Consider the following 26151-nt stretch of genomic DNA (forward strand, 5'->3'; position numbering starts at 1 on the left):
TCTCATTTTATATTATTCTTTGACATGAATCCCCTCAATTAAGTTTAGATACTGATAATAAAAACAGACCACATGTTGAATTACAGTATGTGCCAATACATTTTAGTGCTTTATTGTACCAATTGCTTTGTTATCAGACTGTACAGTAAGTCCTCTTTCATATGCATTTAATCCCTTGTCCACAGACATATTCATTTATTGTTTATCAAAGGTGTTCAAAGGAAAACCATGTACGTGTTTTTCAGGACCCGGCTGTCTTGTGACCGGAGGCTTTCTGCCTCTTCTCCTCCTTTCACCTTCTATCCCTCACACATAAACTCAATGGCAGCAAACATTACGCAAGATGTTGGCTGACTATCCTTAGCCAGGAGCACATGGTGTAGCCGCAGGTTTAGCAGGAAAACAAGATCACACGTTGAAGTAAGAGGGGGCGGGCCTGTGTCACTAAGGTCATAAGGAAGTGGGATGGGCCATCATAAATATCTTCTGGGGGCAACAAGCTCATTTCTGACATGAATGGCCCTCCTCAGGAGATACTCAGGAGGAGGGGGGCTCTGTTTTCACGCAGAGGTTATTCCAGTTTGAAATTCTACAGGGGTGTGTTTCTGTTGTTGTCCTTGTACAGAGGTTAGTCTTGATACTGTATAGAGTTGAAGCTGCAGGTATTTCTGCAAGTACGTGTACATCTGCATCATTTCCAATTTTACAAAACTATGTTCTCAAATCTACTGAGTGTCCCCACACCATGCATAATGTATGTATGACACTGTCGGAAACCTTAAAGCTACTTAGTAAGAATTAAAAAATATAATGAAAGGTACTAATAAGACCCCTAAATGCTGAGGATCCTCTGTACAAAGTCCAACCTTACATATATGACCATGTCATAGTAAAAACCTACACTGATACAGCTTTGTTAGTGGATAGAAGTCATTTTGGTTGACATGTTGAAATGAACATTAGTTTGAGCCAGCAGGATTATTTGCAAGAACAATCCTGTATCTATTACAAAAAGTACTACATGCTACATACATGTGTCTGTGCACGTGACGTAGAATGTTGTTGATCTTAACTCTATTCATTATTAGCACCTGCCTGGCACGCCAAATAAAACGGGCGAACACGACATAATGTGCTAGAAGCAAACAGCCATGTCTTACAGTACACGGTTGCAATAAGTTGCATACTTTTCTCTAGTGGGAGGTGCTGGTCATACCCTTTCCAAGAAAACTCCCAGAGCAAACTTCCTAGAAACAAGTACCCTGCAGTTTGGAAAGCCAAACATCTGGTTGGGAAAATCTATACCTTCTATGTATTACGTTGGAAAGAAGCCATACTGGAGCACTGATATGAATCCAATATTTAGCCAAACTCCTTAAACACAGAAAGAGTTACCAAGCATTTGGCAACAACATTTGTTTTGTTTCGACTTGGTTCCCGGGAACACCTTCTTTAAAAAAAAAAATCAGAATGTGCTCTTGTTACGTAACATAACAAAGCATTTTGAAAACAGTCATGTTTTAAATTCTTAGAATCTCCATGCAGATTGGATAATACATCAACAAATACAGTCTGCAACTTGTCAGCACACAGCTGAAATGTTATTTCAATATTCTTTTGGGGCTGGGCTGCAGTGGTTGTCACTATTTTTAATTTATGAATGTCTAATAAAGTTTAAGTGGGTACATGTTATAGATCATCACGCGTTCGCTCTTTTTAAAAACCAGTGGTGTAAGATGACATAGACATGGAAATGTTTTAGTTTGTTATGTAAACATGTGACATTTTAGTGTGTCTTTATGGGATCATTGTGACAATCAGGGATGCAACCAACTATTTCTTTCAGGGTTTATTTTCAGTTTTCTTAATTTATTGTTTGGCCTGTTAAACTGCATCCTCTTCAGCGTGAAAAATCCCCTAAATGTTATGATCACTTTCCTTCCTAAACTAGCTACAGCTTTACACGTGGTGAACAACTCACAAGACACAAAACCGTTAGGGTGTGTGCTTGAACATTTGCCGAGTCACATTATCTCCCAAACCCTTTACTCTGTGCAAATAATCACACTGTTTCATCAAAACTGCTGTTTACACACTGACAGAGCTGGACACGCTCCAGTCTGATTGGCTGCGGACTGAGCTCCTTCCCCCTTTTCTTGGCCTCTTTCCAGTACTTTCCTTCATCTTGCAACCCCTTCAGGGGCAGTCTGGTACATTCCAGAAGAGAAAAACACAGCAGAGGGATCGAAGAGCAAAAGGCGGGTACACACGTAACACCAACTTCGAGTACAGTGGAGAGTTGAGGAAGTGACTCCACTTAGAGGGACAATCCTGTAAGAGGATCAGGTTTCAGCAGGAAACCAGGTCATCACAGTGCTTTATGGTATTGGGGCAGAAAGTTACATTACGTTTATTCAGATGTGTTATTCATAATAAAGTGGGAATTAAGAATGGCAATTACTGTAGAAATAATATATCCTACGGGATGGAATGTAACAAAGTACATTTACTGAAGTGCTGCAATTTTGAGGTAGGCCTACTGGTTTTTATTCCACTACTTCTATGGCATACCTCTTCTTCTTTGCTCCATTTCATTTTGCTTTACTTCTTTATGTCTAAAGATGTCATAGTTGTATGGCTTCTTCCAGTGTATCTTGTTATTGTGTTATTTGTGAGGTGTTTCCTTTGTGAATAATTGATCCTCATTGTTCACATAATCCATCCATTATGACTGTCAACTTCTAAACCAAACCAACAAGGTTGTTCTCAAGATTTTCCATGACCATTGTTGACCCGATCATGCAGAGCCGGCCTCACTCAAAACAAACTCTCTATGCATTCTGCTCAACTCAGTCTGGCATGTTGCTTGCATAACCAGCTTGATCCAATCATTAACTCCAGTCAGTTCTAGAAATACGCAATTTCCTCTTCATGACAATAACTGGGACATTGGGCAGATTGCATAAAGCCTCTTACATTAAACTGTAGGATTAGTTATGTTCTCACTATATACGGTTATGGTGTCTGATGCCACCCAGTGGACAGATTTATATTTAGTCTTTTAAAAGTGCCAACAGTTAAGGCAGTGAGGTTTGAGTCTCGTGTGACCTTCAGCTGCAACCAACACCTACAGGTTGGTCATCTGAGAACCGGCCTGTTGGCCCGCAGCCGAAAGTGTGCAATGAATCAGACTTGATAATGTCTGAGTCACCAGCAGACCAATACTCTATTATTTGTTTATTATTATCTGTGTGTAACTTAATGTGTGTATAACCAAATTGATTGTAACATTTGTACAAAAATACTAAATTACTACATTGATTGTTCAGATGCGAGTGATTAAACCTGAGACTAAAGTAAAAACGTAATAGATTTGTTTAGGTCGTAGCCCGGCACTATAAGCTTCAGAAACAAATGCCAGTCAGTGTGAATTTAAATACTGATTACCAAAGTCAATTTATCACAGTACAGAACCATTTTGATGTAACAACATAGTGATTTTTATATAGTACAGTAAGAATTCATACTAATTTTAGATTGTTTTACAGACAAATAGACAAAAGCATCCTGGAATGATTGAGATTCAAATAAAATAAAAAAACATCGAGACAAACATACACCTCTTAATACTTTGCTCTGATAATATGTTTGAAAACGCTTTAAAAGGAACAGAAAGCCTCATCTCACAAGCTTAAAACCTACAGTATGTGGCTAAAATAGATTACAGTACTTAAATATAAAAATAGACTCTTTTTCTAATTTGTTTGTTCTTTTAGTTCTGCAGTCTTCTTGATGGACGGATGAGATTGTCCGGTGTGTCAACCGGTCAGTTCTGTCCCTTCAGTGACACATCCGGGAAGTCATCTCTTTCTGCAGACATGAGACACACAGAACTCAGAGTTAGAAAATACAGACATTTTTTTTTTAGATGTTACCACACTTTAGGATGCAATAAGCAGGTTATTTATATATAACTGTAAGCTTATGAAGATAAGATATTGAATGAAAGCAACACATACACAAAGCAAAGCAACATATTGAGATGTACTAATGTTGGGGCTAAGAGAAGCTACAGCACATCAACACAGTACAAGACAATGCTGGGTATAGCAAATAATACAGGTCAAAATATCTGCACACTAATCTCTAGGGATGTGCTAAGAGTCCTTTTCATTTTCTCTAATGCTTCTTTTGGGGGTTATCGAATGAAGCTTTGAATGTGTGTTGTCATTTTTTTTTTTAACCTGCTGTTAAAAATGTTGCTAGACTGCCCCCCCTTGTGTGCAGCAAGCACTACAGCAAACTGTTTTTTGGTCCCTGAAACAATTATGAAAAGCTAAACACAGGCTAATATGGATATAGATAAAAACATGTTCTGAATTTTGGAAGAGAATATTTCCCTTTTCTTAATGGATTTTGAAACTCTCTGGAGTTATTGGAAATATTTGGATCACACAAGGCGGAAAAAGTCCTAAGCAGCCACCGCAGGAATCAAATTCTGCAAACAGTACAATACTAATAACAGAATGAAAAGAAAATGCAAAAAAAGAAACTGCGCAGCATTCCTATGTTGATTTATAATAAGAATGTCAACGTTATGAATGAAGCGTCAAACCATGCGTGCAGCCCTGCTAATCTCCATAGCAAACATCCAGCTTATTGTCTAAGACTTTGGTCACACGGGCCTTTGTTACAGTTTGACACATGCCCAACACACACAGAACTTAGAGACTCCCACAATGGGTGGAGGGGTCAGAGGCAATCAATAGACAATCAGCAAACAATCAATCACATTATAACATAAATTGGGGCAGTACAATAATCCATGACTGATTCATGAATTTCAAGGACCTATTGTTAAAATATGATTTATAGAGATCCTGAAAAGAAATGTAAGTTGCTTAATTTGGGAACAAACATATATATATGTCTGTATGAAATTGCATGGTTTATTATAATTGCAACAAAAAGATCCAGGGTCTTGTTTGACATAAGTGACCTTGTAAGTTTTGCTGCTTACAGATTGCGATGCATCCTGTTTCACAAATGATTGTCTCAGGCAAGTTGCTGATAAATGTGAGTCCTACCAGGCTCTTGTATGCTCATGTATGGTTTACAAGTACATTTTGTCTGATATGTTATGTCTCAAAATGTCAACAAGAGGAAATTATCTCATTTTGTAAATCCCCATCAATGACTTTTTATTTAAAGGGGACCTATCATGCAAAATGCACTTTTGTACGTCTTTTATACATGAATATGTGTCCCCGGTGTTCCAGGGAACTCACCAAGTGTCAGAAAACACAACCCTCTCTATTTTCCTCCATACCCAAATCTCTAAAAAAGGGGCTGCAACGGATCTGATCAAAACTGATCCAGATTTGAACACTGTCCTGACGTCAGGACAGTGGCGCTACGGCTATTGGGCCAACTCCACCAATCAGGAGGAGACAGCAACGGCCATTGCCGTTCTAAAGCGCTGGAGACGCTGTAGTACATATGCCAGGCCTCTAGATGGTGCTGTTGCTCACAGAATCTGCCCTTGCAAAAACAGAGCTAAAAAATGTCAAATTGAGCAAAATGAGGCATGGCTAAAATGCATGATCTGTTTGGTATTTTGAAAAAAAAAAAGTATAAATATGCCTTATATAGGTATGGTCCTATACTATATTATTCAAATATAGCATGATAGGTCCACTTTAAGTTTGTATACCATCTGTAAAATGCACAATGTTAGGTAGTAAGTAAAATAAAAAGTACAAGTGATCTTTGATTACTGGCGTCTTAAAATAAAAAACAACACTGCTACACCTACTTTATGAGGTTTTTGAAATTCAATATTTTAAACATGATCTAGTTTTTGTGTCAGCTCCGTCACTCACCAGAGGCTCCAGCTCTTTGTGGTCCGTGAGGTTGAACTCAGTGACAAAGTAATAGAAATGCTTATAGCAGGTATTGACGTGAGCCTCGGCCCCCATCTGGCTCACACGGTCAAAGTGGTGGATGTAGACGTGAACAAACACCCGGAACAGACGAGACAAAATCTTCTTAGCCACCTGCATGAAGGTCTTAGGGAAGGGAGTACCTGCGGGTCAGACAGATAAAGACGAGACAACACTGAGGTCAATCCAGCATGACCTTTTGACATTTGCTTCACAGAGAGGAACACATTTGAAATCCTGATGTGTTTAATGCAATAGTTACAGAATATTTACTGAGTTGAAACTTTCAGTGTGTGTCTTTGTCCTATGGAATCCCTCAGGTATGATACCAGCATACTGAAGGGGCCCAGACAGTATCACCACATAAGCAAATGGAAAATCAACATGGCTTAGTCTGTGTGATAAGCCTCTGATCTCACCAAGTGATTCATTTAGTATGTCGTTTTGCTTTAACTAATTCAATAATATTTCAGGAATCTGTTCCAGAGGGCACACGAGTCAGATGTCGTCTAATTATAGCCTCCTGTATACTGTGTGACCCATTTTTTAATCCATTGCTTGGATGTTTCTGTAGTTAGTCAGATTGCGAGCCACAGCAAAGGTATGCAAACAGATACAGAATGAGATAATGAGACACCGTCAATGCCACAGCAGCATAAAGGTTTACAAGTCATGTTTGTAATGTGCAACACTTTGGGTAACGTTATGAATTTGGCCTCCAAGATTTAATCTAATACATATTTTGGTTATCTAATAGAGTGAATTCAGATTTTTAAATGCCTTCACTCTGCATAATTGTATCTGTACCTCATTTTAACTTTGCAATGCATTCATTACATGTTTTTTATTATTTAAAAACGTTTTATTTTGGGATCTTTACTATGACTAGTGCTGGCATGAGTAGTCAATTGAAAGAAATACTAAAAATGTTTTACTCTTTTAGTTCTTCTGTTTTTCTACCTGGCATTTTTAAATAGCCAAACTGCCGTCAATACTAGCAAAGGTCCCAGGTTTATATTTGAATAGCGGCCTGCAACTCTACGGTGTGAAAGACGTTCTGTTTGTTTGCAGAAAGGATTCAGCGAGAGTTGTTTTTAAGATGACGTCACGTCAGTTTCACGCGTCTATGTTACGTGGATGAGCTGACAATCCTGCCTACACTGGAAGGTACTGTGGAGTGGAAAAACAAAATAGAGAACAGCACCTGGTACGAAAGAGATTGAAGTCTATTCTAGCAAATGCGTATCATGCAGTGGAAACACAACATAATATTTGCTCTCTACAGGTTCATGAACCTCTTTAAAAACAGAACTACCTCTACTTGTAACCCAGTTGCAGGCAGTACGTCTACCAGTTATGACCAGTTCAACCAAGTGAGAGTCCCCACAATCTACATTTTCTTTATTTTACAGGACAAAAGTAGACCTTAGAGGGAAATCTGAATAATAAATCTAACTTTGTGAGGCATAAATATGCTCCATTTTACTCTTCTGTTAGTTGTTTTGTGACCCTTCATGTATCCTGCCAGCCATTGTGGGGGTCCCGACACCAAGTTTGGGGACCACTGGGTTACAAATCTCAACTGTGAGGACCTGAATCATTATTTATCAAACATCACTGGGGGCTTTACTGTTGTAAATCACTTTGAAAATGTTGTTATTCTGGATGGGCACTGATCATTATCTGTGGACCAGAATAGGAACTAAAATAGCCTATGGTTGATTTAATTGATGTGAGTAATAGCTGGTCAATGCCCTCTTTTGGCGTTACGAGTCTGTGAACATTGTTGATTTGTTGAGTTGATTATCAGATTCAGGGATTTGAACCAACCGCCTAATATTCTTTACAGCAGCCTTGTTGAATGTTGACAGCTAAGATACATTTTACTCTTTGATAGGACACGCAGAAACCAAAAACCTGTGACCTAATTCTGGATCTCAGCATGAATTTAGAGTTTACCACACTAAAGTCTTAACACCATAATCTCAACACTTACCGACATTGGTGGGGAAGATGTTCTCATTGTTGACTTGTACCTCAATCCAATCCATGAGCAGACTCATGTATTTGGGGGCCGACAGGGCTGTCGGTCTCTTGTATTTGTGCTCGTCCTGCCAGCGGTATTCGTACCTGGGCCCTCCGGACATGACGGGGCAGGTTTGATCGGTGCAGGAGTCGCTGATGGTGCCGTAGATGAGGTTAATGCGGTTGAAGAAGTCTACCACGTGGACGGCGACCCAGTCGTTGAGGTCCTCGCCGTGGGGCAGCTGCACGGCCATCTTCAGGTCCAGCCCCGCGTTCAGAGACGCCTGGGCCTTCTTGTGCAGGTCGAAGCGCTGCGTCCCGGGCTCAAACTTGCGCTTGGGCCGGAATGTCCTGTCTTTGTTGAAGACTTGTTTAAGAGCCATGGACATTGTTGAGTGAGGCAGAGTCAGGCGATTAGTTTGAATGCTTTGTGTGTGTGTTATTTACTGTTAAAAAGGTTAAAAGGTTGTTTAAACAACCAGGGCAGAGTTTGTGTTATCAACTGTCTTCTGGTATTTGTTTCGAGTCAGTGTGTGATCCTGCATATGACAAAAGGAGGGAAGAGAAAGAAAGAAAGGAACAAAGTTTTATTAATAGAAGTATATTTTCGCTTAAATACATACTTTTTATCAAGAATTATTTGAGTTTACAACCTATTCCTCCTGCATCACAAAACTATTTCAATCTATAGCTGCAACTTCAACTGTTCTCATTATTGATACCTCTACTGTACTGATATTTTTTACAGAGAAATCATATTTATCATTTGTCATATCAGAGAAAAGAGAGACAACTTTCCATCACAATTCCCAAGAGTCAAAGTACCTGAACAAAAGCAGCAAATCCTGAAATGTAAGAAGCCTGAACTTGGTAATATTTGGCATTCATGCTTCAATACCTAAATGATTTATAAAGGATATAAATACTTCTACCTCTATTACTGATGTGTATTAAACATGTAATACATGCTGGCTTTACATAACAATGGCATCTGTGTTCCAGTTGTTTCATTGTCTTGGGCCTAGAGTTGCTTGCAGAGATGCATCAAAGTATAAAACACTCACACACCTTCTTAGGAAAATATAAATCCTAAATATCTTGAGAGCTGGCATGAAAGGTGGAGGTCATGTCAACCTCTTTTAACCTTTTTTGTATTCTACAACACATAAATACATGTGAAAGCTAATGATTATCACGAAACGCCGACGTTTTTACTTCATTATGATTTTATCGAGGCACTACATTGAGAAGAAGTGATGAAGCCAAATGCATTGATGGCAACCTGAACATCCAAGGTAGACGTGAAGTCTCAACAGAGACAGAAGCTTGCATTAAAGATGAAACATCGGCCTGAAGTGAACATGAGTCATTTCCTATTTCAGCCACTCATTCCGCCGTGAAAAACCAAGAATCCACGGAATGACAATAAAACCAAGTCACACGTCTACCACCCATATAACAGAGCATTACAAGCTTTATTCATACATCTATCTAAATACGACACCGTAATCTTCACAATGATGCGGACTTTAATTCGTTTTAAGCACACTTTCAAGGATAAAAGAGATTAAACAGCGGGGCACATGACGACTGTACGAAGTTTATTCGTGACGCGACATGCTAACTCGGGCTGACTTGTTGCTTTCTAAAGCAGCTACACACATAGAAAAGACAAACCCCACGTTATTCATACTAAGGTAACATCACATGTTAATAAAAACCATATGGAAGCATGTATTACATTAGACGGACGATGAAACGGTGACGAAATCGCATAGTTGAAACAGCACTTTCACGAACTTACTTGTTCCGCCTTCCTGTTCCGCTCACTTTGCTTCGATCTTTTCTTATAGGAGATTATCTGGTTACCAATCAATAGTTTTAAATCTACAGCATGCACGACCTACATTATGGATACGTGATACATGATGAATAATTACTGCTAATTCAATAAACATCTCACTTTAATAAAAGAAACTAATGTCTGACTCCTCCCTACCAAACGAAAAGTACACCAGTGTCGAGTTAAATCCGTCGGTGGCTACTTCCGGGCAGGACCTTCAAAATAATGCAACCCTTTGAACATTGTAATTTTGTGTTAAATCTCTTTATTGTAGAAATCAACTCTTACAATATTTGACGTTGAAAGACTGAAACCATTTAGTCATTATGACGAAATAAGGATAGCATAACAGGCATGACTCCACTCTTAACACGAGGACACATTCAACATGGTTGCATTACATAAATTAACTGAAAATCATTATTTTTTAAGAGAGAAAATAAATCATTAATATATAAATAATAACTTTCCATCATTTCCATATCGACAGTACACTTAACTTTGTGTTCCACCTTAATTGAGCATTTATTCTAAACATAATTCGGGCTTTTAGTAAGAATATTATTTATTTGTTTATGCATTTAGGAAGTCATACAACCATATTAATCCCTTGCTTACTTTTATGTTAATAATGGTTGTTGTCGAATACATTGCCATTTACTTTTACTCAAGTACATTCTAAATGCCTCAACTCGTCATAGATCATCTTTCAATTGTTGTATTCAATGTTTACTAATCAAAGCAATTGAGATCTCACTCAACACAGCGCTTGAATGCAACATGCAAAGTTGTTAATGCTAATTATGCCTAATGCTATCCGACAAAACATTACGCCATTACTTTGAAGAGTAATCCTTTAACTTCCGGTGTCGCGTGCCCTTCGTTGTTGCCTGGCAGCTTAAGGGGGCAGAGAACAGAATCATAATAAACCACAATACATCATGGTTGGATTATTGACAGGAAAATACAGGAAACTCTGCTTTAAAGTCGTTTAAATGGTTCAAGATTAATGTGTATTTCAAACCATAATGCTAATGTCCCTTTTATTTATACTGATTATTTATTTACTTTGAAGGATACCGTACAAATGATCATAAAACTGCTATGTTTCTCCATACAATTCTGGAAACGATTTACATTTTTTCTATTATTTTAAGGCAAGGCTACATTAAACCTGTCTAGTGCTTTTCCAATGTAGATGATCCAGATGAAGAGCTTTGCACATGTGTACAAGGCATGTTTCAAATACATTATTCCCCATATATGTCTGCCATAGGTTGAAACATCTGGAACATCCCTGTGCAAGTCAGCAGAAAGAGTAATCAAGGACTATATAGTTACATTGTTATGTGTTCTATTGTATTACTTCATAATATCTAAAAAACAAAAGTGCATGTAGGTCTATCTGATTATGAACTCCACGTTTAACCATGTGTAACAGGTTAACAGATTTAATCATTGACTTCTGTTCTAGCAATTTCTTTCTACATTATTTGGCATAAAAAAGATACTGTGAAAAACCAATTGGATACGCACTATACTCCCATTATACTCCAAAATACCACAGTATAAAATTAAATTGTTCAACAATGCAAAGATGTCGAAACTTAACATTCAAATCATGATAGACAGACAGGGAGACACAGATCCTTTTTACATGGCCGACCTACTGAAGTCCAATTTACAATGCACATTTATTATCATCGAGGCCTGTTTAGCTGAATTGGTACAGCAGTTGAAGCTGGTCAGTGTGCACTGTTCATTGTTTGGGATCTTTAATGGCCGGTTGAAAGGATGCTTTGTGCAGCATGGGGACAGAATGTGCCTTGTTTCTGTCTACTTGATAGGGGCTGCAGCTCCCTCAGGCGTGGCTGCAGCTCCCTCAGAAGTGGCCTTGTTCGATATGGAGTAATGGTAAGACCTCATGGACTCCTCAACCTTCTTGAAGTCAGGACGCTCCTCATGCCTGGGGAGAGACGAAGGATAGGATCAGATGTTTGAAGGCTTGTGATTAGAGGAAGGCAATGCAGCAAGATGAGGTCACATTACTGTCTGACGCTGACCGAATGTCAAATACAACACATGACATGGTACATTGTCTTTAGTTCTGAGTGAGGAAGGTAATGTCCTTCAGCCCCAGCAGTCATGCTTTAGACTTGATAATAACACAATAACTGATTCCGTTGCTGCAGTGCATGACTGTTCATTTGCTTGATAAAAGCAACATTGTGCTGCACTCTTTAGATATCTGCTATCAGGCTTTTGTTCTGGAGCCCTGGCTTGAAAATTGAAGATATTTCTATATTCCACCACATTAAGGCATTTTTTTTACAGTATAATGGAGCACTGAGGTGTGTGATTCAATTCATTCACATTTCCCAGACTGTGAAAATAACATCCCCAAACTTTTAGTATACAGAAAATAGTAACTCTTAAAAGTCTGATATTGATTGAAGCAATTAAAACAGTGAAAGTGGAAGTTTCAGATATAGGAGTTTTAGGACGAGGGTATTTTTATTTTTATTATAACAAGGACTCATTGTTGTATCTGTGATGATGGCTTTGTGTGACTGAATTGTCTTTATGTGTATGTATTGTAAATGTAACATGTAAAGTTGCACAAGCATCACATGATCACTTTCTTACTTGTATATCCAGCATTCTTTCATCACTGTATACATTCGCTCAGGACACACGGCTGGACAATCCATGCGGCTTCCACTGTCAATGAAGCGCATCACCTCTGGGCCTTTCATTTTCTAGACATAATTGTGACACAAAAAAGTTGTAATTCCATTTAATATGTAATGTAATTGATAGATGACTTTGATTGTGCTCTGGTACCTTGTAAGGTTTCCCTCCGAAGGAAAAGGCCTCCCACATTGTGATACCAAAACTCCACACATCGCTTTTACTGGAGAATTTGTGGAAGTTGATGCATTCTGGAGCGTACCACTTCAGAGGCCATTTACCTGCAGTACGAGCCTGAACAACACAACAGGTACGACAAAAAGCAACATGTAAATGAGAGGCTGCCTGCATCAGTATTGATAATTATAGATAACAATCTTTATTTAAAGAGCAAAGGACTTTTAAGCGCTTTAACGATGGGCAAGGGATGCTGAAAGATTTGATCATTTACATTTTGGCCTGCAACTTTTCTTAACATTAAAACATTTGGTGATTTGTACTTTAGTGACATTTAACATTATTGAACAATATCAGAGCAGAAGAAATATCCAATAGTTAGAGAAATAACATACGATAATAACAACTTTCTCAGCTATTTAAATATGTATCTGTAAGTCCAACACAGGCCAGTATAATTTCACTTGGTATTGATATTATTTCCCATTTTTCTTAATTGTATTATCTCCTTTATTTTGTGATTTATTTTGAGTCTTTACTGATGTATGCTGTGCTTTGCTATTGACTTTGAGAATAAAGTGCAGTATAATCACTCATTTGTGCTTGCCTGGTTATTTAAACATGATTGTGTATTTTATTGTTGTGTTTTATGTGTTTGTTGTAAAGAAACTCTGTAACATCTAACATTTACCTTGTAATAGTTGTCGTCTGCTCCAAGGGCCTTGGAGAGCCCGAAGTCACTGATTTTGGCAAACTGTTTGTTGACCAGCAGGACGTTACGAGCCGCTAAGTCTCTGTGCACAAAGTTCTTCTCCTCCAGATACTTCATTCCCATCGACACCTGGTGCATCAGGTTCACAATGTTCTCCACGCTGACTGTGTCCCTGTGGTGACCAAAACACTGATTGTCACAAAAATCAGGAGATGACGAGGAATATTCATTCCGTTTTTCTCTTTTAGAACTGTGTTTTGTCCATATCCAAATCAAAGTTCGGACGATAGATGGGCTTGTATGACACTTTATTCTAACCATGGGGTACTACATTAATCTGAGGAGATAGAAGAGATTTGAAATATTTGATACTTTCACCACCATCTTTCAAATGCAGCCCTTTGAGAAGGAGAAATCACTCTTTAAACTTATAATAACATTAAGACATGTCTGTAAAGAGGACGAGTGGACATTGCTGGCAAAACTGTTATTTATATAAGTATAATAAAAAAGACTTTACTAGTTCCCCTACTAAGTATTATAAAGTAAGAGGAACAACTGATCAATATCAAATATGTCCATTTTAATTCATTTCTTATTTTATAGTTATTTATAATTTTTAATTTCTATCTTTGATTTTACCCTTAATTTTATTAATCTGTGTGAATCTGTGCTGTCCTGTTTTTCAATCTTACCCTGTTGCTGTTAAACTACTGAGTTTCCCCACGGGGATAATGAAGGTCCATCTTATCTTATCTTATTTTGTATTTTTTTAATGATCAGAGGCGTTACATATATATACATACATATGTTTAACTTACTTATTTGCGGAGAGGAACTTGTGGAGAGGCCCGGCAGAGGCCATCTCCATGACCAGCATCAGGTTCTCGGCGTTGCACAGACCCAGAATGCGGACGATGAAGGGGTTGTTGAGCTGGTGCATGATCTCTGCCTCCCTCATCATCTCCTCTCTCACCAGCTTCTCATTGTCACTCTTTAGTACTTTGATGGCCACATCAAACTGGCCCCTGAGAGCACACAAACAACAAAACATTGTGGATTTACTCAAGAGACAGTGCATGGGCTACAGTACAGCTGCTTGCAAGACCACTTCTGGGTTTATTGGTCAAACTTGTTTTGTTTCATAATGTTTAAGTCCTCACAAATCAGTCTTGAAGACTCCTTTCTTGACGAAGCCAAAGTTCCCTGAGCCGAGCTCCACTTCATCGACCAGCAGCTGACTCCTCTGGATGTTGAACTTCCTCACTTCATTTGGGTTGTGATACGGGTTGAATACCTCGCAGTCCATCGGCAGCACCTCACGGTCTGCAGGCACATTGGTGGCCAGATTCGATGCTGAGGGAGCAAACCATATAGGGTTGAAACCCAATTTCTGACAGGTTTAATGCTGTACATGCTAATGAACTGCTGAGAGAAGATACATCGTTTTTGAGATGTTTTTCTGTGTTTTCTTTAAAAAAAACGCTCAAAAAAGATTGTGTGTGATTCTGTGAAGTTTTGAAATAGAGCTGCAGTAACTCTAAAATGTTTGTAAGCATGATGAGTATTTTTTTTTTTACAGTTTTAGGGCACTTAAATATTGTACTTTCTACTCCACTACAGTTATTTGAAAAGTTAGTTATTTTTCAGATTACGTTTTTACCATCAAAATATATGATCAGTAAACCATATGGTGCTTTGCCAATATTAAACCAAACAAACAGAAACCATTTCATGCATAATGAGTCATTAAAGTACATTTTATACTATTAATACTGCTTTAAATGTATTTTAATAGTATCACTTGTACTTGTCATAGAGAATCTTTATCCTTTTGTATTGTTGCTTTTCTAAATAAATATCTATTGATTATTTTAGTTTGGAGCATTTTTATTTGATTATTTATTGAATAGTACGGCGTCCTGGGTGTCGTGAAAGGCCCCCAAATACAATGTATTATTATTTTGTTCAGTTTTATGTATTTCAAACATAGGGAGAGACATTAGAAACAAGCTTAGGTTATAACTTCTCCTGTGGTGTTTGGTGTTTGTCCCTAAAACAATCCTCTTAAATGAAAGTAACTTTGCTGCAAGTGCATTTAACTGAGCATTTAACTGTGTGGTGTGAGTAAGTTGTACTTCAGGTGACTGACCATGAGGGGGCGGTGTGTATCCATTTGCTGGAGCACGCCTCTGAAAAAGTGACATTCAAATTAATCTCAGAGAAAGAATAACATGCTGAATTTAACAATGCAGGTTGTACTCAGTACTTACTGTTGTAGGAATATTAGGAGTCTCTGAAAGGTTGTTAAGAGAAAAATATGTATATCATTAGTTTCAGTAGTAAGTGTAATGATCAACAAGGTTAAATGTTACAAATAACACACAATCATGAACTGGAAACGCAGTGAGGGCTAGGGTTACGGTTTCGCAACAATTACAAAATGTTAACACGACTGTGAAAAGGAAATCAAATGTTCAGTACTTGCAGCGGCTTTGCCATTTAGGCACGCCTCCCTGAGATTAGTCATCAGGCCATCAGCTTTCATCTTCTGGTATTCAACCAGCTAGAGAGATTAAGAGAACATTACATTTTAAATAAAACATGAACACCATAAGTTTCTACCTAATCAATAGATAATGAAAGAAGAGGAGAGTGTTATGGGGCGCAGACCTGCCAGATTGTGTCAAACTTTGTTCCCTCTGGCATGGAGTATTTCCCTGACTTGTCTTGGAGGATCTGGTAGTGATACACTGTTTTTCCGTACACCATGGAGAGAGCAAAAGTACCAGACTCCTCTCTGTCTCTCACTCTGAGAAACAAAAAAACAGAGTTGCTTAAAAACCGCATGGTGACCTCTGACCTTTGGCTGAAAAAAAAAGAAGAAGAAACATCACCTTGAGCGACTTACAGAAACTTGCCGTCGGGCTGTGCGCCAGAGTAAAGCCGCCTCTCTCCTTCCTGCCGGGTGATTTTACCGTGGTACCAGGGCATCTTCTCGTGGGCCGTGGTGGCGATCAGTTTCTCCAGCTGAGGAGCTTGACTGATGATGGCCTGCTCCATCGCTTCTCCCTGAGCAGAAGAACAACAAAAAGACAAAAAACAGACAGAATTCACACAATGATTAAGAGCGTATTTACTGTTTCAGGTATCCCAAATGGTATCCCTAAATACATTCAATCAGCAAGGTCTGTAAAAGTTTTTGCCCCTGGACCCCTGAAAACCTGCTGCAATATATTTTAATATACAGTATGAAAGAGGTGCATATCATATCAGGCATTTGTTTTTTTTTGTAGAAAAAGTACTTAAATATTTGTAATATGTTCAATTTCTCTACGTTTTTTATGTGAAATGTTCTAATTTGCTAAAATGTTGTTACTTTTCACTACTTCTAAGATATGTTGCATCTATTGCAGACAGAGGGTTATGATTGTTCTGTCTCCTTTTGGTCCCTGCAGGGGGGTCCACAGACATCTGGAGCCAGTTTGGCTGTTTAGCAGAAGCCAACCAGTGATAAAAGGCTACTGGTCTCAGTGTGGGACTGTCTGCAGTAGGAGACAAATCATAAAACTACAGGACTTCAGATTGAAGTCCTACTACAGATGGCCAGACCTCAAACACAATAAACAAAGACATTTAACAAATGAAAAAAGAAATGGCGACTTTTTTTCTCTGTAAGTGGAATAATTGTTAACCCTTAATGCTGTTTGTATTGTATAGGCTTTTATTGGGTTGTATGATTGTAGTAACATAAAAACGAATAAGTAAGTAATATAAATCCTTTAAAAAATTGCAAGCACCTCAAAACATGTAAATTGAGTTAAACTAATTAGTAACATTAACTACTAAGTGTAAATATTATGTTAATCTATTCGATTACAGAACAACTTATTTTAACTATTTGAAAAGTAGGAACTCTTTTCACTTTTATAAAACTTCCAAATGATGAACAGCAGCCTCACCTCCAGGTTCCAGGTCTGCTTCACGTACTCCCTCATCATGTTTTCTCTCATGCCGTCGAACACGCCGGGACGTATTGGAGTGTCCGCGGTGCGCAGACAGGGTTTCCTCAGGAGGTACACCAGCCCTTCGGGGTCTTTGCTGTAAAACTCACAGAGCTCCGCAGGCCCACAGTGCGGCTTCCCCCCTGTGATGCAGTAGGTCCCGTTAAGCTGCTTGTCTACAGGGTAATGGTGAAACTCCAGGTTAAACGCGATAGAGAGAACATAGCCTCCCAGACTGCGGAGACACTGTCGCAGCAGGAACATCCCATCAACCATCCCGGCCAGCTTCAGGTGCTGCTCGGCGTCTGAGCGACTGATGCTGCCGTAGTAGAAAGGCAGCTCGGCCGCCGGGTCGATGGACATGGTCAGGCTGTGAGAGAAGAGCTGAACTTTGGCTTTGAGTTCTGGTTGGTGGAAATTAACTAGAGAGAGAGAGAGAAAGGAAAGGCATTAAAGCAAAAACTGCATTTAAAAGGCTAAAAGCGCAAATTGTTTGACCTCTGACCTTTCCACCTTTAAGCAGCTACGTTCCCTCCAATGTCAGCTAAAACATTTTTTAATTCTCATCTACCAAATTACAAACCAGCTGTGAAATGACAGTTTCAAATCAACATTCAACAAGTGCTAATCATGCTAGTTTCACCTCTACTTCTTGTCTTCTATGACACACCAAGAGAAAGTTAGTTTTTTCAGTGCAGTCAACTTTACACGGACGTGATATTTAGCACCAAGCACCCACACATTTTGGCAGCATGGAGCTTTCAGACTAACAAACTGGTGACAAAGCCACAACAGGAAGTTGCAGTCCGCCCTCACAGCCTCTGTTCTCCAGCATCTTGTTCTTCCGTTGAACAGGTGCTTTTTGCTACGAGATCATTCCTTCTGATTTAGAAACTCAAATGTAAAAGTTTTCCTTACTGAGAGGAAATTCTATTTAGGAAATTCCCCTCACTACATATTCAAAACAGCTATAATGTGATGAATGAAATAAAAATGCTGATATAAAACTTCAGGAGAGGTGTTAAATGAAGACCTAAAGATAAGATAAAAATCAAGCAGGTTTTGACTGCAGTTTGGAAATGTGATAGCAGGCGGAAAATGCCTGTTGGAGATAAAAACAAAACTGACAATGATCAAATTGCGTCCGGCACACCACGCAGAAAGTAAATAACTTGAATTTGCAGATGTGCTTGGAATAAAGATTGAGATTTGATAAAATCCCACTATAATAAAGAAGAAACAGGAAAGAGTTAGAGGTAAAACAACAGCTTGTCGTGCAGAAATGATTTAGTTTAACCGTTACAGAACATTCATAGTTGAATTTAAGATGAACCTTTTTGGTAATTGATTTATAATTTGATCTGTTGATCTCTGTCATATATATGAATGGAAAGCTCACACTCCTAAGAAAATGCATTCTTATTTATTTACTGGACTCTGATAGGACATTTTTTCTGAAAGAGACAAATCTTTTTTTTATGTAACACCTCATGTTGTTAGAAAATCAAAACAAATTGAAGCCAGTGAGTAAAAGCCTCAGCTTCCTGGCTACAAACTTGTGATTCTTGCCCACATCCATAGTGGACAACCGAGGAGAAACACAAAGCCGCCACAAGACACAAGACCCCCCCACAACAAAGACCTCGAGAGCCGACGATGTGGACACACAGATATCCCACGCACAAAACAAGGCTTCATAAACTACACCTGCAGCTGTTCATCTGATGTTTCTTTAGGGCATTTTAATCCATATAGTTGTCTTTAGCTGAGGCTAAATGTACTTGGGTTCTGTTTTTATTGTTGATTAGAAGTTTAAGGCATTTATAGAGTCAACATGTTCCTGTTACTACTTTTCAAAAGTGAGGATAAGATTCTTCACAAGTTAAATATATTTCATTTTTAAACTGTGGTTTTAATAACGAGACATGTAAAGACTTTCAACAACAACCTGTTGACTGAAGATTTCAGCTATGATACTATAACCATCTTAATAATGTTTTCCAAAATTGTAATTCCCAGTAAACATTTAGCATTACAGTTGTGACACTATTCCTTAATTAATCACAGACAGTAATATTATTTAAATAAACTCAAACTGGAAGAGAAAAATTGTTTTATAACACAACAAAAAGCATGAAAATAATATTGGTCACACTGAATGTAATTCACGACACGACCAAACCAGCTAAAAACAGTTACAGATTTCCAACAAGACATAAAAGTATTTTTATCTAATCCAAAAGGCAACTCTTTGCTCCACTTGTGTTCTTTTCAACATCTTTTTTTATGGTTCATTTTATTTCATTTAATCGTTTATTTGAACAGGGACAATGCACATTAATGAACACTTAAAACAAAAAAATTCGTCAAGTGTAAATATGCTTTTAGCTTTGAGCTCATTTCCATCCGCAGTCCCTCACATACAACATTTAAGAACATGACATTTATAAACATGGCAAAAACAAATACATGATATGCAAAAAGAGCAAGAGCAGCATACACAAGTAGTTACCACATGGCAGTAAAATATAGCAGCAACGACATATAAAGTGCAAGAGAAGATACCCCTGTATTAAAGTGCATTTAGCGGTGATTGCACGTCTGTTTGTTTCTCAACCATTCTTTTAGTTGACCTTTAAAACTATTGAGAGTGGGACGATCCCGTATCTCAGTTGGGAGGCTATTCCAGAAAGAGCTGCCTTTAATGGAGAGTACATTTTGTCCAAAAGTGGTCCGTCTACGGTGGACTTCACAGTCTCCTCTGGTTTCTGACCTAGTGCAGCGTCCAGTATTTTTTTTGTGGATGAATTCCCCTAATGGAGGGGGGGAGGGGGGGGGGGGGCAGTCCATGTAAACATTTATAAAAAAAGCACATACTTTTAAAAGACTTTACATTGTCAAAACTTAAGAAATTGTGTTTTTGAAGGATGGTAGGAGTGGTGGTATGAATATGGCTTTCTGTCAAACACCTTGATAGCTCTCTTGTACAGCTGTTCTATTGGTTTAAGGTTTGTGGCACAAGCAAACGACCAGTTTGTAAAACAGTATTCAGGTTATTCTCCTCTGTATAATAAATCACAAAAGCAAAGCGTGTAGAATGATGAGCTGACACATGATGACATGAACCCACATTGTTGAGTTGTATCCTTCCTCTGAAACCATTATTTCAATTTAAGACAGCGTACTTTAAAATACAGAAACTGAATTCAAAGTAGAAAAACGTACTTCATTAAATAAAAGAATTCCTCTGCAAATAAAGTGTCAGACTGTGCAGACAGTGAGCTGTCTAGAACCTCCTGTGAGTCAGTCGGTTTTCAACAAGTGGGAAGTGAGGTGACCGTTTGTTTTCCACAGAGGAGTCCTCACACGCAAAGTAGATGTTATTAAATACAAATGAAAAACCACATCTTGATTATCATCTAGTCAAGCTTTTGTCTACAAAAACTGAATATGATTTTTTTGTCGTACAGGTTAAACCTGTTTCACGCCTTCCCCCCGGTACCGGGCGGATAAACGCGTCATTTGCAGGAAACAACGTCTAAGGAATCTTAATATTGAATAAAACTATGAATGTGTTATATCCATGTAACGGGAAGAAACTCAGCTAACTGATCTTTTTAATTTTTTTTTTCAAAAAAACCCCACAATGCTAGCACTCAGCCTCTGAATTAGCCTCGATCGAAAAAACGGGACCGACAAAGGCACATAAACTCACTCAGAACTCCCTTATTACTTATCCTAGATGCACAACCAAACACTATTTTTTGGTGTCCTGGAGACACTGAATCTAACGGTGCCCACCTCAACACTCAGTGATAAACATTCGCGACGCTATCAACGAAAGCGTACATCATCACATGTGGAGCCAAGAAGCTAAACATGTAAATATGGCTCACCTTGGTCAAAAGTGGTCTTCAATGGCATTAAAACGATAAAAAAACGATGCTGCAGTTAATCCATAGGTTCATCCTATGTGTCTGTGCCTTCTTTGAAATTATTTCTGATAATCCATAAGCAATACAACTGCGTTTTAGTTTCCAAACTCCAGAAGGAGACATTCCTCCAGTTTAGTTTCGCTTTCCACACGCGAAGCGGCAACATTTTTTCTTTATAATGTGTGTCTATGTGAGTCTCCTCCTTCGATTCTATTGGCTCTAACGGTCACAAGGGTATGTCAACCAACCAGATCGAGCAAGGGGGGCCAGAGATAGGTCAAATCCACCCAAATGACCCCAGATGGCCCAGTTTTTGGCTAAATCTCTCTAAAAAGGTCAAATTTCACTTGTTTTGCATCAATCTTGATACAGGGTACTTATTATATGTTGTACTTTGGATTCCTAAAGCTTTTAGTCTACTAACCCATCATCCAAGGGTAGTTTTCACTATCTGTAAAAAATAATTTTTGGACGGACACTATAATTTACAGTTTTTTACTATGTAAAATCTGAATTTTCTTTAAAATAAAAAACATTTATATTGATTCTGACACTTCTACATCCAACTCACAGGTTTATCATTACTTTGAGAAAAGATTATTAATTTAACCCTTTTAGAAGGGAAGATATGGTCATTTGTTCTGGGAATGTCATTTTCGAGCCTGAGACCTGAAAAACAGGCTCAGAGTGGAACAGGTTTTAATCAATGCCAGAGATTGAAAGGCACCGGAAATGTAGTGGATAGAGAATTCTTAGCTATACACGTTCAATAGAATACTATGGATAATACTTAAAGAGGCTTGTGCCCCTGCTTCCTGGGTTATTAAGTGAGTCTATACACTTGTTACAGTAGCAATGCTATAGTCTACGCCTAAAGAGTGTAAAGCTCCCGTGAATATTTTATTGCCTCAATAAAGACATAAAACAACCAGCAAAACAAAGCTTTAAGAACTCCATCAAACAGTATTTGAGATCTTTCATTCTGGACCAATGTAGTGGAATGACAAACATACGTTGTCATCCACAGAGCCATTAGCATTGGCTGACACAGCCTTAAAACAATAATGTTTATATTTGAAAAGATATGAAGCCCTTCACTAATAATTGAAACGGTTTAGATTTAACAGATGTTCAAACTAATGACTTATTTCTGTTGAAAATGTAGTTTCCGAGCTAGTAGATTTTTTGATAGACCTTATATACTCCATTTGATATAGATTAACAATTATTGAACAGTCTTTTTGTTTAGCGTTTTCGGTCTTTGTTTTGTGTCAATGCCACCATTTTAGTTTCAATGTGTTAAAAATAAAATAATATATATAGTGGAAAAAACGTGACGTGATGTCATTGTCTTCGTCTTTTTCATTATAACATTGCACCCAAACATCTAAAAAACTTCAGTGATATGCTAACGTTAACGTCAGGCTGCAAGATCAAGTGGGGGTCAGGAAAATAGTGACCTCTTTATTTCTGTTTATAGAGAGTAAAAGCACAAAACGCAAACCCCTTCAACAGCGTCGAGACTCATTCGTACAGAGACATTTAAACCCTTTTATTCTCATGAATCATACGTGTGAGCAATACCATGAGGTCAGTGATTTAATTTGCTTCTTTAACAAGGAAAAGCTGTTATTCTGTAGATAACTTAATCAGGAACATTCCAGTGATAACTATTGAGCTATTTACGTTATTTTAGATCCTGATTATTTGGGTTGTGCTATCAGGAAGTAAGCTTGTTGTTATGTAACTCAGAGCATTCCTCCATACGTACATCAGCATTAGAGAATAGGCATCAGCCCACAGATAATGTGTCCTTTAACCCTCATACATGAACTAATTGTTTCCCACCTTTGTTTAAGTGATGATTGGAAAACAACTTAAGGATAAGCTGCACTTGGATAAGAGGTTCATCTGCATCTGTCAGTTAAACGTATTATAATGAGGCTTTGGTGTCAACTGTTGTTTCAGCTGGAACTAAATGTAATGTTTGAATGTCAGTAAACACTGTCACACTTACACTCAGAATTAACAAGCACATTTTGTATTACATGAACCTTTTGGCTAACCAGACCGATATTGTCAGACTGTGGCTGGAACATTTCATGCTTCAGTCCAGGACCAAAAATACATCCAGTAATTTCAAGAAAAGTAACAAGCGACAAAAGACACACACACACAGAGCTCTTTACCCATTTTTGGTTTTCTATTCCAAGGCACAATGAAAGCAGCTATTTATATTTTTGCACATGTTATCTCTACTTCTGTAAGCCAAAGCAACAATGCCTCAGCCAAACGTTGTAACACACACACTTGGCTATGGAAATATAGAAACAGACATTTAAACTGTGAATGTGTGGCTTAAATAAAAAATATTAATTAGAATATAAATACCACAGATAATTTTAGGTTACACACTCAATTTGGATTAAATTACTGGGAACTTTATGTAAAAGAATAATGATAAAAAGTATTAAAATACACTTTTAACACAGCCAAACCCCCTAATAAACTATTTTATAGATAGATGTGTATTGGAAAGCATTTTGATTCAAGAGAAACATTGATTTTAAGGGAAATACATTAAAAAAAGTAAACGTTTTTGCTGCATAACTTTAATACAACTTTTCCTCAGGCCCAGTATTAACCTAATTGTATTAAGTGTATTTCTATTTTTGTTAATTTAAAAATGTGTATTCCAACAATACAAAGCATGGCTGTTGTTGAATCAGATAAACATTGACAATTTAAGTTACTTACAGTACGTATTCCTGCTTCACCGCTAAACGAGCGTGTTGTTGCATCAGAAACAAGGATATATCTGTTGATCTGACAGTGGAGTATGGTGCTGTGAACAAGTTGGGGTTAGAGACGCACACACACACACACACACACACACACACACACACACACACACACACACACACACACACACACACACACACACACACACACACACACACACACACACACACTATGCATTTTCTTTCTTCTTTGGAGCTCTTTGGAACTGTATGTCAAAATATAAAAGCTTGGTTAACGCAACATTACATACATATTTTTGACACCTTTTGGAAATATTATTCCATGTAGTTGCTTTCTTGCTGATAGTACAATGAAAACAGCAACCCCCCCCTCTCATGTGTGTTTAAATGTTGCTCTTCTTCCTACTATCTGCCAATATATATTGGGATCATGTGTTTCTACCATCATGTCGTATACTATTCCTTTAAAATACGAAGCCAACATTTGGATGGTTAGCATACAGAGTGGAAACAACAGTAAGCATGGGGGAACCTTCCAGAGGTAATACAATTTACACAAAAGCATCAAATAGAAATATTGTTTTTACAATGTAATTGTGGACCGGTGTCCCCCTGTTGCAGTCTTTACTCCTATGTTATGTCTTGCCAATTCATCTTAATGTGAATGTATGTACACAGTGGTGACGTTAAAAGGATTGAATCTTTCCTAATTTCTATATGAAGTGTGTACTTTTCAATACAGATGAACCATTATGACACGTACGCACACAACACTTGTGGAATAGCCACAGTACAAATAGCAGAGATACTAAAGTGGCCTCTCAAACAAACCCCCACCTGACGCTGCAGCTGCTTCCTCGGTCTCAGATCAGGCAGCCAATCAGCAGACCCCCCTCAATCAAGTCTCACAACATCACACGAAACTAAAACGGAAAACAAGATGCGTGCCTTCAAAATAAAAGCAGCAATGTTCATTCAGACTGTTCTTGAAATTGGTAACCAAGAGTTCTCCGTTTAAAAAGTACTTTCTGCTGATGAATCTGCAAAGCAGCTTTACTCTTGTCAATGTATAAAAAAGGTTATGAGTAAAAAAAACGAGTAGGCAAGTATGTTTTGACAAAAGGAAAAGTTGAGTTTGTGTATACTTTTTACTTTTAAACACAGCAGAGCATTAAGAAAAAAATAAAAACCTGGAAAAAAGTTGCCGTATGCAGTTTGAATTAGTTGCACCATTGAGTTTTAAAAACATTTTTTTATTGAATATGATATGGATTTATAGCTCCAGTTGCTTCTCTGCTCTCAAAAAGTTTGAAATAATATAATTTAATAAGGCCATACTTTTACTTATTAACGATAAATGCACATCTCTTCTGATGGAGTCAATCTTAGCCTAAAACATGGCATTAACATAATTTTAGGAAACATTACATTGTTTTTTACTTTTTATTTCATTTTTTAACAAAGCATTTCGTCACCTTATATAGGACCTAAAATAAAATAAACATTTTTAAAGAAAAGTTGTGCACTTTAGAAAACATATCATGCAAATCCTCCTTCGCTATTAAAATTATTTAGGAAACATCTCAGGGTTGCAGTCTGTCATAAAGTTACTCCTTCCTTGGCCCATAATGGGAATGGACCCCAGAAAATGAAAACTATGCAAACCAAATTGGATGATGTAGTATACGATGCAGCTGTTAAAATATAGAACAAAAAACGAAATAACTATAGTTCATTGATTATATAGGAGAGAAGTCATATGGCTATTTAAGGGATGAACCAAGGTCAGTGTTTTTGTGTTGTTTGCAGGAGTGATACACATGTAGGTTTTTAAATAAATAAGTAAATTCATTAATAATTGTGGCCTAAAATGAAAAGTGCACAGAGCAGTAATGCAATTAAAAATCAGGGTTATCATTAACTATACCGCCTGTCTGACCATACACACTCAATTCAGCTCATTATTTGATCCAAAAACTGCAAAGGCCCTTTTGCAGTTCCGACTTTTATTTTGCAAGCTGTCACCGGAAGTCCAATAAACTAAGTGTGGGTGACTCGAC

At 37.9% G+C, this 26151-nt stretch overlaps 2 protein-coding genes across 6 annotated transcripts; both read right to left on the bottom strand.

Moving 5' to 3' along the window:
* Window positions 1-3427: 3427 nt before the first annotated feature.
* Window positions 3428-10006, bottom strand: mob3a (MOB kinase activator 3A). 2 transcript variants are annotated; one of them, XM_034147636.1, is made up of 4 exons: window positions 9772-10006; window positions 7939-8506; window positions 5883-6085; window positions 3428-3870 (listed from the first exon to the last, which is right to left on the bottom strand). In XM_034147636.1, the coding sequence occupies exons 2-4, from the start codon at window positions 8354-8356 to the stop codon at window positions 3841-3843; spliced, it is 651 nt and encodes a 216-aa protein (XP_034003527.1). In that variant the 5' UTR covers window positions 8357-8506; window positions 9772-10006; the 3' UTR covers window positions 3428-3840. The 2 variants fall into 2 exon arrangements, with proteins under 2 accessions (XP_034003527.1, XP_034003528.1); XM_034147637.1 differs by having other exon boundaries at window positions 9709-9993.
* Window positions 10007-10058: 52 nt separating this feature from the next.
* On the bottom strand, window positions 10059-24167 carry LOC117496052 (tyrosine-protein kinase ZAP-70). Of its 4 annotated transcripts, none has more exons than XM_034147728.1 (13): window positions 24087-24167; window positions 17353-17816; window positions 16302-16462; window positions 16064-16202; window positions 15875-15956; window positions 15664-15686; window positions 15543-15582; window positions 14554-14746; window positions 14212-14418; window positions 13370-13562; window positions 12655-12795; window positions 12457-12569; window positions 10059-11776 (listed from the first exon to the last, which is right to left on the bottom strand). In XM_034147728.1, exons 2-13 carry the CDS (start codon window positions 17755-17757, stop codon window positions 11647-11649), a joined length of 1827 nt encoding a protein of 608 aa, XP_034003619.1. In that variant the 5' UTR covers window positions 17758-17816; window positions 24087-24167; the 3' UTR covers window positions 10059-11646. The 4 variants fall into 4 exon arrangements, with proteins under 4 accessions (XP_034003619.1, XP_034003617.1, XP_034003621.1 ...); XM_034147726.1 differs by lacking the exon at window positions 24087-24167 and adding an exon at window positions 21291-21326; XM_034147730.1 differs by lacking the exon at window positions 24087-24167 and adding an exon at window positions 18038-18116.
* Window positions 24168-26151: the final 1984 nt, after the last annotated feature.

This window comes from Trematomus bernacchii, unplaced genomic scaffold (genome assembly GCF_902827165.1).
Source record: "Trematomus bernacchii unplaced genomic scaffold, fTreBer1.1, whole genome shotgun sequence".
NCBI lineage: Eukaryota > Metazoa > Chordata > Actinopteri > Perciformes > Nototheniidae > Trematomus > Trematomus bernacchii.